The sequence below is a fragment of the Triturus cristatus genome, chromosome 12 (genome assembly GCF_964204655.1).
Source record: "Triturus cristatus chromosome 12, aTriCri1.1, whole genome shotgun sequence".
Taxonomy (NCBI): Eukaryota; Metazoa; Chordata; class Amphibia; order Caudata; family Salamandridae; genus Triturus; species Triturus cristatus.
In genome coordinates this window covers 561148260-561168990 of record NC_140595.1, presented here as the reverse complement: position 1 = coordinate 561168990, position 20731 = coordinate 561148260, and the positions used below count along the sequence as shown (strand labels likewise).

The 20731-nt window shown below is 44.1% G+C and overlaps 1 protein-coding gene across 4 annotated transcripts in view; it reads right to left on the bottom strand.

The window, feature by feature from the left end:
* The window catches only part of RPGRIP1L (RPGRIP1 like), a 673080-nt gene that overhangs the window by 345001 nt on the left and 307348 nt on the right, over nucleotides 1–20731 (bottom strand). For 3 of the 4 annotated variants that reach the window (XM_085639033.1, XM_085639032.1, XM_085639034.1), the window contains exon 17: nucleotides 16912–17281. In XM_085639033.1, the coding sequence (XP_085495159.1) occupies nucleotides 16912–17281 (370 nt within the window). The remainder of the gene's footprint in view (nucleotides 1–16911; nucleotides 17282–20731) is intronic. The other variant, XM_085639035.1, reaches the window with a different exon arrangement.

Here is a 20731-nt window from a genome sequence, read left to right as displayed (position 1 = left end):
TGACAGACACATTGTGTGTGAACCCTGGTAACACCCACCAGCTACAACGATCACATATGTAAGTGAATGTAATGTAATGTAAAGACTATTTGTAGAGCGCACTGCAACCCACCGGGTATCCTGGCGCTAAGAGACGGGGAAAAAAACCTGTTGCAAGGGCAGAAATGGCATTATACTCTGGGAAAAAGCCAAGTTTTTATTTTCTTTCTGAACGGCAGAAGATCTTTCATCTGCCGCAGCTCCGTGGGTAGGTTATTCCAGAGCCTTGCAGCAGCAACACTAAAAGCTTGCCCCCAGTTTAGCTCTTCTGACCATAGGTACTTTCACCCAGTTAGCTGAGGAAGACTGAAGACAGCGAGTGGGAGCATACCAGCTGAATTTATTCTGCAACGGTCTTGGCCCTAGACCGTACAGTGCCTTGAGCACAACACAGAGGGATTTGAAGTAAATCCTCTGCAGAATTGGGAGCCAAAGACCCTGGGAGGAGGAGGACTGACGAGGTCTCATCAAGTCTAGCTTGGCAGCTGCATTCTGGATTCTCTGCAGTCTCCCAATTAAATATGTTGGGGACTCCAGCAGCAAGGCATTGCAGTAATCTAACCTGCTCATGATGACACTCCTTACTCTCAGTGCGCGAGTGTGTATGGGGAGCATAGGGAGAATTTTCCTGAGGGCCCTAATAAGGGAAAAACAGCTCCCAATGGTCTTATTGACTTGATTTTCCAAAGTCAACTTCTCATTAAAACAGATTCCCAAATTGCGAACCGACTTGGAAGATGCCAAAGGGGGATGCAATACACAATTTAATTTGTCCTGAACAAGAATGTTCAGGATGGCCAAGTTACTTACCTTAAGTAACGCCTTATCTAGTAGAGACATGATCTAGCCGCAGATTCCTTGCCTTAGAACTTTCGGGCGTCAGTACCCCTGCGCGCCTATAGGTGGCATCGGTCAACTCTGTGTGACGTCGTAGGTGTCGGTTTCGTCGTCGTGGTGACATCCACATAATCTATATAGGTACCGCCCCAGCAAACTCACATAAGTACGTTTCAAGACTTTCCACGCCAGAAGCACGGAGCCATGACGTAACTGACCATGGTGTGTTAATAACAACGAGGGCCCTGAAGAGGAACAGCCCTGACCCTAAATACTGATCCGCAGTGCGGGGAGGATGGGTGGGTCGGTAAGAAATCAGCGGCTAGATCACGTCTCTACCAGATAAGGCGAAGGTAAGTAACTTGTCCATCTGATAGAGACATGTAACTGCAGATTCCTTACATTAGAACAGATACACAAACAATACCATCCCCTGAGGAGGGACTGCAGAAAAGATTCAGACCAGAAAATTCTGTAGGACTGAACGGCCGAAGAGGCCTTCCCTACAGACTTGATTGTCCAGGCAATAATGTTTGGCAAACGTGTGCAGGGATGCCCACGTAGCCGCCTGGCAGATGTCAAGGACTGGTACACCATGCTGAAGAGCTGTGGTGGCTCTAGGAAAGTGCCCCTTTTTGCATGGTTTACCCCACTTTTTGCCTGACATCTGATGCAACCTGACTTGATGTGCCCTGGGTCCCTGCCAGCTAGGTTCCCAGGGCCTGTGTTCTTTCCCAAGACTGTACCTTTGTTATGTTATGTTAAGGAGATTTCTAAAGCGCGCGATTACCCGAAGGTGTTCTGGCGCTAGTTACTTCTCGTGCAGCAGAGCTTGGAAGAAGGAGTTATTTGTCAAAAAGCCAGGTCTTCAGCTCCCTCCTAAAGGCTAGACGATTGGTGGTATTTCTCAAATGAAATGGAAGACCATTCCAGGCCTTCGCCGCACACAAGGAGAAGCTTCTGCCACCCCACTGGGCTTTTTCTTGTGGGTGGGACCAATTTAGCTTCCGATGATCTTAGAGTTCTCATCGGTTTATACCACTGAAATTGACGTATTAGATGGTCAGGTCCCCACCCTTGCAGAGCTTTAAAAACTATACAAAGGGACTTAAACTGCACCCGTTTCCTCACCGGGAGCCAGTGCATTTTTTTTTCTCTCTCTTGAGATTGGGGAGAATTTAGATGTGCCCGTAAGAAGTCTGGCCGCAGCATTTTGGAACAACTGAAGTTTATACAAAAACTTTTGCTGAATATTCAAATATAGGCTGTTGCAGTAGTCCAGCCTCGATAAAACCAAAGCTGTGACTACTGTTTTCCGGCACCCCAATGGAAGGAGACGCAGGACCTTCTTCACTCTTCTCAAAACATCGACTGTTTTTGAAACTACTGCGTTGACCTGGGCTCCCAGGGACAGTTTCTCATCCAGCAAAATACCCAAATTTTTCACCTTTTTAGAGGGTGTAGGGAGTGATCCCAGAGAGGCCGGCCACCAAATGGGAGTCCAAAAATTAGGATCATTCCCAAATAGCATCACTTCGGTTTTATCCGAGTTCAATTTTAAGCAGTTTCCCGCCATCCATCTTCCTACTGCTTCCATGCAGGACTGGAAACAGATGTCTATTCCCAGTTCATGGCCGGGTAATAGCGACACCACAATTTGCGTGTCATCCGCATAGGATGTAATCCCAAACCCATGAGCACTGATAACAGGAGCCAGAGACGAGACGTACACATTAAAGAGCGTTGGGCTCAATGAAGACCCCTGCGGTACACCGCATGGCAGTGAGAAGAGTTTTGACTGAAATACAATCTGGCCTCTGTCTGATAGAAAAGACTTGAGATGATCCCAGGCTTTACCCTGTACCCCACAGTCTCGGAGACGGTCCATCAGAATCCCATGATGGACCGTATCAAATGCAGCAGAAAGATCCAATAGGATCAGGGCTGTCCTACCTCCCTGATCCACAGCTGCTCTAATCTCATCTGTAGCCTTGATAAGAGCAGACTCCGTGCTGTGTCCCTCTCTAAAACCGTGTTGGGAGGGATCTAACACTTGGGCTTCCTTCAAGAAAGCACTGAGTTGACCATTCATCGCTTTCTCAACCATCTTAGCAGGGAGAGGAAGGCGAGAGATCGGCCGAAAATTGTTTGGGTCATTAGGATCAAGGCTAGGTTTTTTTAACAGGGGTAGTATCGAAGCCACCTTCGGAAACTGTCCAAATTCAAACATGACCTTAAAAATGGCTGTGAGAGATAAGGCAATTGGATCAGGGGCCAGTTTAGTGATCTTTACTGGTCAAGGATCAAAAGGTGAGCTCGATTTGGCTCCCATTAGGAGCTCCGACGTATCATGCACAGTCAATGGCCTAAATTTATCCAGGGCATACGGAGGGAACCTTATGTGTTCAGAGTCATCCTTCACCGTGATTAAACCACCATCATTGGAATCACTGAAGGCTGAAAATATGCTTGTCACTTTCATTCGGAAGAAATTGGCAATCTCCTCACAAAGGTCTGGACTAGACTGGACGGTAGCTGGCCTCTGAGAGGCCAATTTGGAGACCGTTTGGAAGAGCTCTTTAGGTGAGTTCTTTGCCAGTTCAATTTGGGTTGCATAAAATGTTTGTTTAGCGGAGAAAATGGCTTTTTTGTAAATTTGCAGGCTAGATTTATACAGTTTCTGCTCTGCGTCCGAATAGCATTTTCTCCAATTGCGTTCTAGACGTTTACAGTTACATTTATGAATTTTTATCTCCTCTGTATACCATGGGGCCGAGGGATATAATCTTTTCGGTAAGATAGTTTTACGTGGAGCCAGTTCATCACATGCCTGTGTATGCCATCTGGTATAGGAGGCGGCAGCCTCCTCTACCCCATCTGTTACATGACCCAATGTGGAAGTTAGGAGCTCCTGGAAAGTAGTCGCATCAACTCTATTCCAGGCTCTAGTCTCTATCAGTTCTTTGTGATATCTGCTCCTTATATGTTTGTCCTCCACATTTAGATCAAATAGAACAGCAGCGTGATCAGACCATACAAGAGGTAGTAGGCCTATAAACGACATCTCTGGATGGTTTGAGAAAATGCCATCCAGGGTATGTCCGGCTAAATGAGTTGGCCCCCTAACGTGTTGTTTAAGATCAGCACTGTCCATCAAATCCATCAACATAGCTGTATCAGGGTCATTCGGGAGTTCTAAATAAAAATGTAAATCTCCCAGGATGGTGTAAGTATTACAACAAAGGCCTTCTTCCAGCATGTTCCCCAAAGGAACAGTGAACGAATGCCTGGCCCCTGGTGGCCTATACAGTAGCATGCCTTTGAAAGAGTGATGGTCAGTTAAACTGAAATTAAAAGATAGGGCTTCGCAGGCTGTTAAGAATACGGGTCTAAAAACCACTTGAATGGAGTTATGGTAGATAACTGCCAGCCCACCTCCCTTCCTGTCTGGCCTGTTCAGTACCTGACAGAGGAAGCCTGGTGGAGTAGCTATCACCAAATCAGGTCCGGACGCCTCGTCTGTCCATGTTTCGGTGATAAACGCCATCTTTATATCATTATCCTCTATAAGACCTGCGCACTCCAGGCTATGTTTAACCAGAGACCTTGTGTTAATCAGAATACATTTGAAAGATTTGTTGTTAGGTCCGGCCACCACTGTCCTACTAACCTTCTTGGACCTAATCGACTGGTAATATATAACAGGTAGCACATTTTACAGTTAGGAAAAGTCTCCGGAGGAGCCACAGGCCTTGAATCGAAAATAAGGCATATACAATCAGTAGTCTTATACATCCCTTTCAATTCCAACAATGATGATCTGGAGTATGTATAGATTGGGGGCTCACCTGACCTCGATCTACCAGGGGTTTGGTTACCTTTGTACCCACAATTGGCACATCTCTGGCCACAGGTAAGCCCCTAGTAAAAGGTACCATGGGTACCAAAGACACTGTGACCAGGGTAGGCCTCTAAAAGATGCAGCACCTATTGTGTCACTCTTAGAGGCCCTGCACAGTACCAATTCAGGCTGTGTATTGGTGCAGAGAAAAGTGAAGAGTCGGCATGGCACACATCTCTGTGTGTCATGTCTGCAAACCACTTCCTAAGGCTTAGGTAAGTCAGCCCTCTAGCAGGGTGCACTAGCCCTAAGGTGAGGGTACAGTGGCATGAGATCTGTACCCCTAAAGTGTCTAAGCCCATACTTAGACATTGTAAGTATAGTTAAGCTATAAAGAGTATATGGTCTGGGAGTTGGTCATTACAAACTCCACAGCTCCATAATGGCTTTACTAAAAACTGGGAAGTTTGGTAGCAAACTTCTCAGCACATTAAACCCACACTGATGCCAGTGTTGGATTTAATGTAAAATGCACTCAGCGGGCTCATGTCCCCTCCCACTGGAGGGTGGCATTATAGAGGTGTACCCACCCCAAGGAAGGGACCCATTGGTTCTGACCTGCACACCCTTTAACGCCCCTAAATTTAGTATTTAGGGGCGCCCATAACCTTTCCTCCTCAGATTCAAGGAAGAAAGAAGAAGGACCAAAGAGCCGTGCTGACCCAGGAAGAAGAAGAGGACACCAACTGCCTTGGCCCCAGCCCTCCTAGCCTGTCCAGTCTACAACCTGCCTAACAGCAAGAACCCCGGCGAGTCCAGCAACCAGCAACCCCAGAGCCCGGAGGACCTACCCTGCAACCATCTTACAGACTCTGTCTCCCGTGAGGACTCCACAATTCTGCACCACTCTGCTCCCGTTGCCCATCGTCCAAGTTCAAGTGGCTCAACACCACAAGGGGGCCTCCCCAGCAATCCCGGCCTGGGATCTGGTTATCCCCGACCTCCCTCAACCGCGACTGGAGCTGGTAAAAAAACCTGATGCCAGAAGACACCCTTGCACCTGGCGGCCCACAGCCCGACGGTGTCCACAAATCCCCCAAGATCCCAACTTACCTCTCTAGATGGTGGTCGCCCTCAGGAAGTCTTCCTGCCCGAGTCTGCAGCGACTTCGCAAAACCGAAGGTCTACATTGAAAAGCACAAGATCCCCTACGCCCGTTTTGCACCCTGAACCCAGCCACCTCAGTGCCGCTAGTGGTGCAGCTCCTGTGCTGGTGGGTGGCCTCTGCAGTGCTGACCTTAACCCCAGGAGCTTTGCTCCCACAACCGAGTGGACTGCTCAACAGCAGTCCCTGACCGAAGGCCCCCTTAGCCCCAGTGCCGCTGGTGGTGAAGCTTGAGTGCCCATCTAGACCTTGAGCAACCTTGGTCCTAAACTCCAAAACTCCCACTCGTACGTCATGTACTTACCTGGAAAACTACTAACCCATTTCGCTCATAGGAACCCATGTTAAAAGATTTTGGGCCTAAAAATGTTCTGTGGAACTGTTGTTGTATGTAGAAAAGAAAACTCGATTGCAAAGTATAAAAACTCATACTTATCTTGTATTATGAGATCCTAAGGTGTGATATCTTGGCATACCACCCCCAGCACTCAAAGTAATCCAAAAGCAACTGAAAAGTAATCTGAAAGTAATTACTGTGTAATTCAAACTGCATTTTAAAGTGATACAAACCTGTAATAGTTGCAAATTCAACTACAACTGCATTTCCTTGAACAGTCTTGCATTTGAGAGTGTATTTTACTTACCTGTGCCAAGTCGTATTTGTTTCTAACATAAAACGTAAGTATACCATTTTTATACTTACTCAATTGGTCTGCGTTCTGTCTCTGAATGTGTGTAATCAGTCCTTGATTGAGTGAATACAATAAATGTTTAACACACCCTATGGATAAGCCTAATTGATCACCCACACTACCACAAAGAGAGCTGTTAGTACTAACCTAATTTAACATTAGCTATACCTCCGGGGATTCCCTGGACTCTGTGCACATTATACCTTACTTTGTTAAAGTATATACAGAGTTAGTTTTCTACAGAAGGGGCACACTGCGGGGCTGCCCCATGTCACCCCTTCTATTTGTGCTGTATATGGAGCCATTCGCGCAGAGGGTAGGGACCATCCTCAAATCCAGGTCTCTTTGAAGGGGAGGAACCCCTGATTAGTTTAAATGCAGACAATGCCAATGTGTTGTTAGACGATCCCTGGAAGAGACTGCCCCACTTCCGTAAGGAGCTGAAAGGGTTTGGACAGGCCTCAGTTCTCTGCATGAACCTACATAAGTGGCAGGTCCTTAACTTATCAGTTTGGCTAACTATGCTGGCTTCCTTAAACCGGGCTTATCCGCTACAATGGGCAATGGAGTCCATCCCCTACCTGGGAAGGCAGTCGGCCTCAACATCGGAGAAAACTAAAACCCTTAATTATCGAGACTTACAGAAGTGAGTGCGGGACAATCAGGCCCGCTGGCAACTTTAACTGTTGTCGTTGTTGGACCACATCGCAACCCTTAAGATGACGATCCTCCCCAGGATACTCTTCCTCTTCCAGACCCTTCCTTTGACTCCTCTCTCAGGCAAGATTCCTGCCCTACAGGCCTTGCTCCATCCCTTTATCTGGACGAGGAAGCACCCATGTATGCAAAACGTACTGACCTGGTGCCCACCTGCTGAAGGAGGGCTAGGAGTGCCAAGCCTACTTCATTACTATAAGGTGCTCAGCTGTGCTACCTGGTCAAGTGGCCAAGGGCAGAGCCCGAAAAGCCGTGGCTGTTCATGGATCGAGCACTCGCTGGGACCTTATTGAGGAAGGTTTAATTTCTCCCTTGCGTACATAGAGCCCCCTGTCTCTACATATCCACAATGACAATCTCCTTAATATGGGCGTGGGACACTCAAACTCTCAGGGGGAACCTAACCACTTCCCTTCCCCTCTGACGTCAGCGGTGAATAATCAGTCTTTCACTCTGGGTATGGGATCCACTTTCCGAGCTTGGCGGGAGGCCGGTTGTTGGGCAATTGAGCACTTTTTTGATCAGGAAGGTCCTATTCCCTTCCATACTCTAAGGGCAGATTTTTCTATTCCTGAAGATGAACGGTTCGGTTACCTTCAGATTAGACTTTGCATTTTACACCATCCTGTTAGAAAGGGAGCCCTGAGGCCACTAACAAAACTTTAAAAATTGCTCTTTGCCAAAAGGTCAGATAAACGCCTTATAACAGAATTAGACACTCTGCTTCTACCATCAAGAGCTGAGGACAAATCCCCCGCCTAATCACGCTGGGAGACAGAATTGGGGAGGCAGCTCACTAACAAAGAGTGGCAAGATATATTTTATAGAATGCAGCACACAGTAAACAAAACCTCTAGCACAGAAACAGCAGAACAAATTGCCACTAACTGGTATCTGACAACCGCCAGGCTTCCCAGGGGCAACCGTGCCCTTAAAGAGGAGTGCTGGCGACAATGCGAGGCTAAGGACACCCTCACTCATATCTTATGGGACTGTCCAAAATTGACTTCATTCTGGGATTCTGTGTTAAATGACATTGATACCCACTTCCACACCCAAATCCGTAGGTTCCTGTCATTTACCTTACTAGGACTGTCCAATGCCCTTACATAACCACTTACAAAGCGCAGCGGGCAACATATTAGTATAGTCCTAGGGGCTGCCAATCAATCTATCCTAGCACTCTGAGCACCGCCACTATACAGACGCACCTGGGATGGCTTCAGCGCATTTGGCATGTTCTTGGAATGGAGAAGCTGACCCTCACTCTCTCTGCCCAAAATGACACGAATAGAACCCTCTGGCAACCATTCATATTCCTCCTCTCCCAGGAATTAAGGGAATGGAACTGATCTGCCCCCACTACTTGTGGCTATTATGTCTTACAGATCCCGCTGGTACAAAAGACAGGGAGGTCCCTACTGAGTGACACTCGTTTGACTACTCTCTTAGTGTATTTTCATATCGCTATTGGTACACGGGAAGGGAAGGAGCAGGGTTTTGGGTGGGGTTAGGGTTTCTTTGAAAAAGTTGCGCTTCATTGTTGTAATCTATCTGAAAGTAGATTTTACAACACAGCAAAGTTCGCTCTTTGGGTGAGCATGTAAAGCTGTATCAATAAAACAAATTTAAACCTAAAATTAACGGGGTAGCTCTCTTCGACGGATCTGTACTGGCTGGCGCGGAAAGAAAAGAACCGATGTCAGCGTGTCAGGGTGGTGCCTATATAGACGACATGTGGGCATTACTACAAACCAAATGCCTATGACATCACGGGGAGTCGACCAACGCCACCTATCAGCACACAGGGGTACTGCTATCAAAAATCTTCCAGATCCTGCCCGAAGCCTAGAAGTTGTAAGGTAAGGAATCTGCGGCTAGATGTCTCTATCACATCTATCCTTCATTTAGAGCTCTGCTAAGTGATACATTTGTAATATTATCAAATAGAAATAACAAAAGCTCAGCGAGAAGCAGTCATCCTTCAATTAACTTTAAATTGTGGTAAACTTGGAGAGAATGGTATTCCAAGAAGAGACCAAGGCTATGTATCCCCTGTCCACAGAGACTAACAATGATTTGTTTTGACTATTTACCAATAGTGAGTATAAACATTTATAAAACCTCATTTTGAAAAAAGGGCTTATAATTATAACACTTAAAATGACAATACAGTAATTTATCGACTGTCTGCAGCCCTGGGTGAATGCATGTAATAAAATATAACTAAGAGTCATGGGGCAATTAGAAAGAAATAAGAATGGTGAAATAAAATCACACTACTCACATGCCTACAATGATTAGTGTTGCATTGTAATTGTAAAACAGGCGCTGTTGTGGCCGGTTAAGCGACTGTCGGGCAAGATGGCGGCCGCTGTTGTGGCCGGTTAAGCGAGTGCTTCCCACCTCTTGGCACTTACCCGTACTCGGCGTGGCCGTGATACACGAATCGTTAAACTTTAAGGCTGGATTCAGATATTTGCTCGGAGGAATCTGAACGGAATGCGAACTGGAAAAATCGAAAACTAAATACCTCTGTGTGGTTTTGAAGTGGAGCCGGAGTCCCTTCTCCCGTCTTTCCTGTTCTTGGGAGATTCGGAGTTCCCGCTTTGGAGCCGCTCGACGTGAATTTCGTCAACGTGTATGCTCTGGAGAGTTTCAACGGTCGTTCGCCTTGAGCCAGGGGTCTCCTGGCATTGGCGTTGGTGTTTACACGTTGCTGCTGGACTGTTTGACGGAGGTATGGTCGGAAAGAGTCGTCATAGAGGTGCTGGGAATTCCGCCGGTACACCAGTGAGAACGCGGCAGACAGCTGCAAAACCGAACGGGGCTGGTAAGACCGGGAAGGCTCCATGCAGTCAGAAGGAGGCGGAAGTGGAGATTCAGCCAGACCCTCAGCCAGGTATTGCCCCACATATCCCTGCAATGTTTAAAGCTAAACATAAAATAGGCAACCCAGTAAATCCTGAGCTTATTGTTACTGAAGAGGACCAGCAGGGGGCCCAACAGGATCCACATGATCTACAAAATCCGAATCTGACCCTGAGTACTCCGGATAGAGGAATTCTGGGAGATGTAGTCCAAGAAGGGCTAGGACAGATTCAGGGACCAGAAGCACACCAGGCAATACACCAGACGCAGCAACCACACAGTCAGCAGGAGAAGATCCCCTCAGTACCACCGATGGAGGGCGTAAATGTAGTTAAGTCATTAAGAGCTAAACCTGGACCTCTTGAGTTGCCGATAGGTCCGGCGGAGGTGCCGGATAAAGTATCCACTACGGAAGATTTTTTTTCCTCAGTGGACAGTTTGGTTCAAGATTGGCTGGAAGGGGCTAGTCTGGGAGGAGAAGAGGAGATCTTAGAGGACTCGGCCGATCCTCAGAGGAGCTGTGAGAAGATAGCCAGTGGAGGGGCCACGAGAGGTTCAGAGGCATCATTTATGTGGGACGAGCAGAGTTCGCCGAATTCTATTTTGTCATGCTTACCTGGCAAATCAGCCGCACCTCTACAGGGTCAACAAAGGGTGGAGGATTCAACCCCCGGTGAAATTACCTTAGCCACTATCTATGATCTAATCATGACTCACAGGGCAGAGACTCAGACTGGCTTAATACGTAATCAGAATGCGTGTAAACGGCTTCAAAATGCTGTCAGGCGAGTCGCTAAGACGTGCGTAGACGTGTCCACAAGGATGACCAAGGCAGAGACAAGGATCTCTACACTGGAGGATGAACTATGTGCCCAGAAAGAGCTAACGGAGTCCCTTAAAGCACAGCGCGATGACACGCGTTGGAAGATTTCTGACCTTGAAAATAGGTCCAGACGTAACAATCTGAGGGTGCTTGGGATACCAGAGGGAAAGGAGGGATCAGACACGTTAAGGTTTATGGTGGGGTTACTAACGGAGGCTTTCCCGGAGCTGGGGCACTGGGAGTGGCAAAAAGAGGTACAAAGGGCACAGAGATTTCCATTTGTGCAGAAGAAGGGCCAGGCAGAATTTCCCAGGGCTATCTTGATATCTTTGAATAATTTTAGGGCAAGGGAAGAGCTATACGATCTGGCCCGCCCAAATAAAAGAAGAAGTGCTGGGGGGTGTGAGTTTTTTGTACGGCCAGATTACTGTCAGGATACTGTCGAGCGGCGCTGGAGGCTAAGACAGCTCATTCCAGGCTTTCAGGCAAAAGGGGCCCAGGCATTTCTACAGAATCCGGCTAATCTAAAAGTTATTAAGGGTGGCCACAGCCAGTTTTTCACGTCGGAAATTAAGGCTAAAGAATGTCTCCAGTCAATCTGATTGTATTTTTGCACTGTATAGTTTCGGAGATATTGGGGGGGAGGGCATGTTGTCGGAGGTATAAGTGAGATAAATTTGAGGATTACTGGTTATTATGTTTATAGCGGTATAGCGATATAGCTATAGTTAGTTATAGTCATATGGTGAATTATGCTATGCGCTTTTTTACTGCTTTGCCTTTTTTTTTTTTTTTTTTTTTTTAATGCGGGAGGGCGGAAGAGGTGGTGCTTAAGCACGGGCTTTACCATCAATAGGGAAACTTTTTCCCAATGCCCGCTGAGGGAGGTTCAGGGTGGGTCGGGGTGGGTCAAGGAGGTGGTGGGGGGGGGAAAAGGGGGTGTTGGGGGTGGGTTGTAATCAATTCAGTGAGGTATAAGGATAAGGATAGTATATTGTCTTTAAAAAATGTCGATTGTATTAAATGCAAGCAGAGCAAGCTATCTGTTGATATTATAGTGCTGTTCGATTGTAAGAATTTTTTTTTTGAATGGTGAAAATAACTTGCTGCTCATTGAATATCTGTGGTCTAAATGACTTTAAGAAAAGGCGAGTATTAGCCAGAATTGTGTATGCAAGTTCATGGGACCTGCTTTTTTTACAAGAAACGCATATAGCATGGTCTAATAGGGCCTGGCTCGGCTCTTTAGGGCTAGAACTGTTGGCTTGTACCTCGCAGGCAGTTAATCAAAAGGGAGTTGCAATTTTGGCTAAAAGGGGACTGTTGGAGGTTAAAAAATATAAAGTGGATACATTTGGTAGATGGGTTGTTATGGAGGTAGCAATCTCACAGCAAGTTATGACACTGTGTTCAATATATGCACCAAATGAGGATGACCCAGATTTTTTTCAAGTAATTAATACAGAGCTATCTCATTATCCTCAGCCTATGTTGGTCTGTGGTGATCTAAACATACATATATATTTGCAGCTAAATATAAGGACAGCCAAATCCTATATGGGTAGGAAACTGAGAGCTTTTAGGAGCTTGCAGGCATTGGTTCAAGATCAAGGCCTCTATGATGCTTGGGAGGAGTTAAAATCAGGGCAAGATGGGTTTACGTATTTTTCCGCCCCACACAAGAAGATGGCACGACTTGATCTGTTTTTGGTCTCTGATGCTATACTAGTAAGTGCGTCTATAAACGTACCCCCCAAGATAATTTCAGATCACAGTCCAGTAGTATTAGAGTTTGAATGTGCTGGGTTAAAGGTCAAGGGGAGGAAATGGACCTTTGATAGGAAGTTACTGATGAATCATGATTATTGTAGGTGGATGGAAAAATGGATTCCCGAGTTTATTCAGTTGAATATTGGATCTGCTAGGACGGAGATTGTGTGGGACGCTTTTAAATCTGGTATAAGAGGGGAGACAGTAAGGTTTGTAGCAAGGAAGCGGAAAAAGGACCGTTTGAAATCTTTAAATGATTTGGTGGCCCTTTCTATGTTGGAGCATAAACTAGTCTTTGAGATAAAATCAGCTGGGAGGGTTAGGGAGGTTCAAGCGGAAGTGGCCGCTTTTCGCTCAACTATATACCAAGGGTATGCCGATGAAGCGGCCGCTAAATACCAAGTACACAGAAGGGAGTTCTATGAATATGGGGAAAAGGTTGGGAGTGTCCTGGCTAAAAGGCTACGACAAAAGGAGGTTTATTCTAGGATCCTAAAGATTAGGGATATAGATGGGAATGTATTAGAGACTCCCTCTCTGATTCATGATTCTTTTAAAAGGTATTATGAAAAACTATACAAGGCAGAACCGGTCAGAGGAATACAACAATATTTAGAGGAAATGGGTTCTTTCGGATTAGAACAGGTGGATAAAGATGAACTGGTAGAAAGGATCTCTTGGGAGGAGATCGAGATGGCTATGCTCTCACTAGCCTCAGGGAAGGCGATGGGGTCTGATTCAATTCCGCTGGAGTTTTATACCAAGTTCAGGAAGAGTCTAGCTGGGCTACTGACCTTGGTTGTCGAGGCTGCATTTAGGGGGTCTCCTCCGGCCTCCTGGTCGGAAACAGTCATAATAATCTTTAGGAAGAAGGGAAAGGATCCCTGCGAGCACTCCTCATACCGCCCAATTTCCCTTATAAATGCCGACAACAAAATATATTCGAAATGTTTAGCAAAAAGATTGGGGGCGGTTATTACTCCCTTAGTCTCACTATGACAACATGGATTCATAGCCGGGAGAGGTACTACGGATCATATCAGGCGGCTTATTTCTGTCTTTGATTGGGCGCAGGCAACGGGGGCTCCCGCCGGCGTGGCCCTGTTGGATGCCGAAAAGGCATTCGACAGGGTCTCCTGGGAGTTTTTATGGGCAGTGATGAGATGGAAGACCTTTCCTAATGATTTTATACGAGCAATACAATCTATGTATTGTATGCCGAATGCAATAGTACGACTAGGGGGAGAAGAGTCACAGAAGTTTACGGTTAGCAGGGGCACGCGGCAGGGGTGCCCCTGCTCCCCACTTCTATTTGCTCTGTATATAGACCCTCTTATAAACAGGCTGGAGGCTGACATCGAAATCTGTCCGGTTAAAGCGCATATGTATTCAGTGAAAGTCCTGGCATATGCGGATGATCTCGCGGTGCTGTCTGCGGATATGAATAAGGCTATGGAAAGAATTGTGGTTGCTACTAGTAACTTTGGTACAGTATCTGGCTATAAATTGAATTTGGACAAGACACAGCTGTTACATACGGAGGTTGGCTTACCATTAGGGATGGATGTATCCACGGAGGCAATGTATTTAGGTGTGCTTATTTCTATTAAAATAATACTTTGGAGCGTCTAAACAGGCTCCATCTATCTATATATGGAAGGGGGAATGTTCTAAAAATGTCAATCTTCCCGAAATTTTTATATCTGTTTCGGGCGATCCCAATTATGTTTCCTAATATCTTTTTTAAGAGAATAGAGCGAATGTGCTCACGGTTTCTCTGGGGGTATCGGCGCTCTAGAAGGGCGATGAAATGGTTATATCTGTCAGTAGAGCGGGGAGGTCTGGCTATTCCTAACTTTTATGTTTACTATTGTGCTACGTTGCTCCAATTCATGGGTGTGTTGGTATGTGGGAATACCGAGGTACAGGAGGCCGCCTTTTCCCCATCTATCTATGAATGGTGTTTGGGTGAATCGGCGCGAGGGTTGTTGGTAAAAGTCCTGGAGCCAAGTTACTATAAAAAGACTAGATTTAAGATCATTCAGGCAGCATATGCAGTATGGAAGAGGCTCAATAAACAATTAGCTATCCCTACCATCATGTGGTATACACCTTTTGACTCGTATATTTTGCCTTCTACTGTATGTCATGATTCAGTTATGAGGAGGTGGTCACAGCAAGGTATAAGAGTAATAGGGGATCTATTAGAGACGGGCAATATTCTTTCTTTTCTAACACTACAAGAGAAATTTGGGGTTGGTAGGTCTGATTTTTTTAAATATCTGCATCTTAGAAGTTTCTTACAGGTTGAAATTGCGAGGGGGAATTGTCAAGTGTTTCAGATCCGGATATTGGAGTTGATAAAAGGGAAATCTAAAATAGGTCAAATATATAAAGAACTTATTCTGAAGGAGCCCGATGACATCCGCAAATTCGAAGCAATGTGGGTGGGAAAATTATCATTGACCAATATCGATCTTCGGCTTGTATGGAGGACTGCTAATGCCATTTTGCTTTCTGGCAGTTTAAGAAGTCAAGCTTATATGGCTATGTTCAATTTATATTATACGCCAGCAAAGATTACAAAGTGGAAGGCCGGAAGGGGGACGAGATGTGCTAGATGTGGGTTATATGGGGCAGACTCAATACATATGTTTTTCTCTTGCCCCTCGCTCTTTCAACTTTTATCGGATATTGAATGTTTTATTTTAGGGTCTCTGGGTATACCGATCTCTCTGACTGCACATTTGGTTTTTTTTGGGATAGAACATGGTATGGACTCGGGGAGGAAGATGGTACCGCACAGAGGCCTAAAGTTCATATGTATGGCAGTTTTGAGGCTATGTATAACATCTCAGTGGCTTGATCCCGAACCTCCGTCATTTGTTAACTGGAGGGCTAAGCTTATTTCATTGTACAATTTGGAAACTGCCCTTTATAAATTAAAAGGTAGGGCAATGAAGAAACAGGGGGTTGCAATTTGGGAGCCGATCGCTAATTGGGTATAGTAATATACTTTAATGATCAGTTTTTGTTTAATGTCTGTAAATCACGGATTATCTATGTTGTATATGACTGTATGCTTGTATATGTCCCTGATTTAAGGCTGTTTTCTGTATGTTATGAATGTTGTTTAGTATTTTGGCCTCACTGAATTGCACACAAAAAAAAAAAAAAATTAAAAAAAAAAAAAAGTAATTGTAAAACAGTATATTTGTATTATTAAATGTTTTTATACCTAATGAAAGGTGCAATATGCAGGAATAAGGTGCCCTTTAATACTGTGATAGTCTCTTGTATTAAAAGATATACCATGATTTAAAACAGTTTTTTTAAAAATGATTCCCTATAGCGGCATGCAAAGTTTTTAAAATGCAAGATTAGTCTTGCGGTGATCCTGATTCTTGTTCTTACATTGATTTTCCCTCATACCTCAGCTACCTTTTTCACACATATATTCTGAAACCGTGTTACACCAGTGGGCATATTGCACTTGAGTGACTACCTTGAAAGGGACAATACAAATTACACAGGTGAACATACAAAAATCCAGATTTTCATGTGAAAGAACAACTTGTGTGGAACTCTTTGCATATTTCCCATAGTATTTGCGAGATGTTTCGCAAGAAAAAAGTTTAGCAACTTTGCACCCCTTTTGGTTCTTCAGTGACTGTTGTGGAAATTATTAAACATGACACTTCTCTGTAGCAGAAACAGTTCTTTAAGAGGGAATTATAAATTATTGTATAGCACTAATTCCAAATAAAGACAGTTTAATTATCTATCACATTAAGAAGTGTTCCAGCCTTCGACCAAACCAGACATAGAAATAAAACTACAATGTGTAACACAGCAATATATGAAGCAAACCAAATAATCATAAGAAGGGCACCAGAAGTAAAGACACATATCAAACAAAAATAAACCTAATAATAAAGTGGTTGATACTGGCTTTCTTGGGGAAGTCACTTTATAATCAAGAATGCAACTTAAAAGTAAATTAACCATTTTACCTGGCACCCTATTACATGGGAAAAATAATAAACACCCCTGTAAATCCTAGCAAAATCTCTCTCTTTAGATTCCATTAATGTTAAACTATTATATTGAAGCAATGCAATTAACTGCTATTTTTTTTTTAAAGTATTTTTTTTACCTGAGATGTATTTGTCGTGAGCTAAAGAGATAAGCGGCACATTCGCCTTCCCAATGTAAGCACCATCTTGGGTTTCACTGTCATCGAAGACGTAAAAACTCAGTACCTCAGTCTTCAGGTACCGGTCCAAGTCTATATTCATAGGCACTGGGAAATACATGTAATCATCAAACTGTGGGTTGTTACTGCATGGGATGATGTCAGTGTCATGGTCTGCAAAATCGAAGAACTTATAGACGACGTAAGGACTTGGTTGCATGTGGCTTCCTGATACAGTTAGATTGCAGCAACTTTTTACCGTGATATAGAGCTCATTTAAGTCGCCATCCGCAGAAGAATGAGTGCTCTCTTGGGAAGGTCCACGTGCCTGCTGAATTAAATAACAGAAGACATTTTAACCAATTCATTTGTTATGCCGCACTGGTGAGATACACATTGTGCAATGAAGAGTATTCATCAGTTTATCAATCAATATATTTATTAGATCATTATAAATAATCATGAAAGCATATACATACATTAAAACACAATCAACAGTAAGTACAAATTCATCAACCAATTAAAAACATTTAAAAAGTAGCATGCAATAAAAACCTCCCAACCAAAAGCAAAAAAGAAAACGTTTCCTCTCACTTGGAGCAAATTTAAGGAAGGAGGTAACAGCAAAACAAACCTGTGGAGAATTAGAAGTATGACAGGGCTGGTCGACACTGTTTAAAACATGTGCCCCTTAAGACTGGCAATAAAAATTTCCTAATGGGTTGACTATAAATTTTACAAAAAAATGTAAAATGAAGCAGATTCTGTGGAGACACCTCATCACAGGGGCAAGAGGGGATGGAGCTAGGGTCAAGTTGTCCCAGTGGGAACATAAGTAGGATCTAATAGTGCCCAGACTAAATCTGGTCAATAGCATTCTGTCCTAAGTGTTCAAGACAATTTCCAGATATGGTACCAGGCCGGCTGTTATTTGGATCAATGCATACTCTTGGTCTCAGGGCTTAATTAGCTCCACACCTCATCCCTTTTTCTCTGTTTAAGATCCAGAAAACACTTACTAACCCAAGAGATATCCAGTTTGGTTGGCACTGATCAATTGAAGAACATAGATGGCATGTCTAAAATCTTACACATCTTTTTAATACAGCATAGCCATGGAATCTTGTGACCCAGGTCACAAGACAGACAATCATCTATGATGTATGAGGGTTGGTCCAAACTGCACACCACAACAAAGGGCCCAAGTTATTCATGCCCCTCACATAATTCAGACCAAGCTCTTGATGCACTGAGTAAGTGGAACAATTAGATTGGAGGCCAAGTAAACACCTACACAATCTCCTTTCCTAAATTTGAAGACCAATAACGTCCTTGTATCCCCATAGGCCTGAACCAAACGTTAGTACCGGCAGTCATTTTCTTTTATACATTTCCAGGCAATTTCTTCCCTATTGATGAACCTAAATTAAAAACAGTACCAACAGAATTCATAAGCCATTGTTTCTTCCTAGCAGGGCAGGCAGCCCATGTGCTCTGTGAATCAAAAATGACCCCAAGATATGGGAACTCATGAGTGCTGGCTATAGGTTTACCGTGGAGTGTCAGAAATAAAGATTTTAAGCTCCTGGGACCAAAGGCCATGAAAATTTCCTTAAATTTGTCTCTAGATTCAAAAAGCTCATGTAGTCTCTAAACACATCCATCAGGATTTTGAGACCGCTGGGATGTCTAGAAAGTAAAACGGCATCATCCGCGTACAGTAGCACAGGTACGGGCCTATTCTGTACAGGTGGCGCATCACAACCCTTTGCTATCAAGGCACCTTTCAAACCATTAATATATAGTCAGAAAAGAATTGGAGCGAGAACACATCCCTGCTGTCCCACCGGCCCAAACTAAAAGACTTAGTACATTCTCTATCAGGGCCATATCTGCCTGAAGCAGCAAGATTATAATGGAGGGCACGTAAAAAATCTACCAGACCCATTTCTACCCCAATAGAATCTAGTGGACCCAGAGCTTTGACCTAACTACACTATCAAAGGCGCAAGTCAGGTCCATAAAGGCTAGGTAGGGGAACTATGTTTGGCAACTGCGTATTTGCCAATCAAAAGATGGAGATTTAAACATTGTTGCACCTTCCCCAGCCCAGTCCTGAACCTGTATTTTACCCTTGAAAGCATACCAGCATCCGAAATACACTACGTTAACCTAGTTAAAACAACTCAACCAATGATCTTTACAGTACTGTCTTAGAGGGAGATTGAACAATAGCACCTGGGGTCATGCAAACCCTATTTTTAATGACAGGCACAATGATGGCTGTCCTCCACGTCGGGGGGAAACCAGACTTACATGCATGATTAATTCAATTGGTTAGAAGCGGGGTCCACAGATTGGATTTATAAAGATCCATTAGGACCATGTCGGGTCTAGGCACTTTATTGTGAGGGCTAAGCTGGATTGCATCTACCACTTCATCCAAGAAGAACTCAATATTAAGAGGAAAGTTAGGCATGAGTTTGCCAGGAATTACCAGACATGGTTTACGGAGGAATAGATTTGCTGGAAATGTATCAACCATTGGTCTGGTGCGATATTTCTGTCCAAACTATTCCTAGGACTGTTAGCTACTTTCTTATTGTTAAGAGTATCCAAGAACAGCCTATTGTTCTTAGTCTTAGATTGAAAAACCAACTTATTCCAGGTATTTCTCTGCAGTGCCGATTTCCTCTCAGTTTTGCATGTATCAATAAGATACCTATCTGGACGAGATGAAGGGCACTGTGCAGCTGTGCATTCAGTTTTCTGCATCTGCTTTTAAACCAGGAATGATGGTTGTCTTTCTGAAATCTATAGGAAATTGTTAGTTGGGTCCAAATTACTTTTCCCAGCTGCACGAATTCCTTGATTACAATCTGAGAGACATATCAGATGACAGGCATCTATCAACTAGAGGCAAGCGAAAAACACAGAGTACACTGTGTATCCTCCATGTCCAAGCAAGCTTTACACCAGATCTTTTGGTTTCAAGATCCGACTTCACAGGTACTGACTGCTGGTTGTGATCTTCCAGATGGTATATTGAGAGCAATTATTATTGGGTTGTGATCACTGAAAATGCTAGATTCTATAGCTCCCATAAATAATCATTTTAACAAAGGCCTGGAGACAAAGATGTTATTAATAACAGATTAGCGGCGGTCACTCACATCATGTCTGTAGCTGGATAGGTGGGATCATGATATTTGATTTCATTACAAAGATCAAAAAGGATCAAATAAGGATGTAACTAACGTCCCCTTTGATCTGACCGCAAAATGGTCTCCACCGTGTCACCCGCCTCGAATTTACAACTATCACACACTACTGACGATACAGTAGTTTAATTAGAGACAGCTACTTACTGTAGCACTAGCTCTTCTATATACTAATCGTACACAAATTCAATGCGCTGTGAAGTTTCATTCAGGATTATTAGGACGTTCTTGGCAACCCTTGAAGAGTTAACTTTTCAAGAACTTTATGAAACACCAGCAGCACACTCAAGTGGCTACAAAGGCGGTAAAATTTAACTCGTCTTTCTAACAGTTTATTTCTTTTTGAAGGCCACCCAACCTGGAGCCAAACTAAATATTAGGAGGATTACATATTTAATTTATATAATACTAGTATGCTGGAGAAACGGCATTACAAGAAAACAACATATTTTTGTACTACACAGAAACATTTGAATTGATTCAGGGTTTTGATTAGGTTCAGTAGGTTGTAATGAATTTCAAGTTGAACACATGACTGGAAGAAGGACACTATCAACACA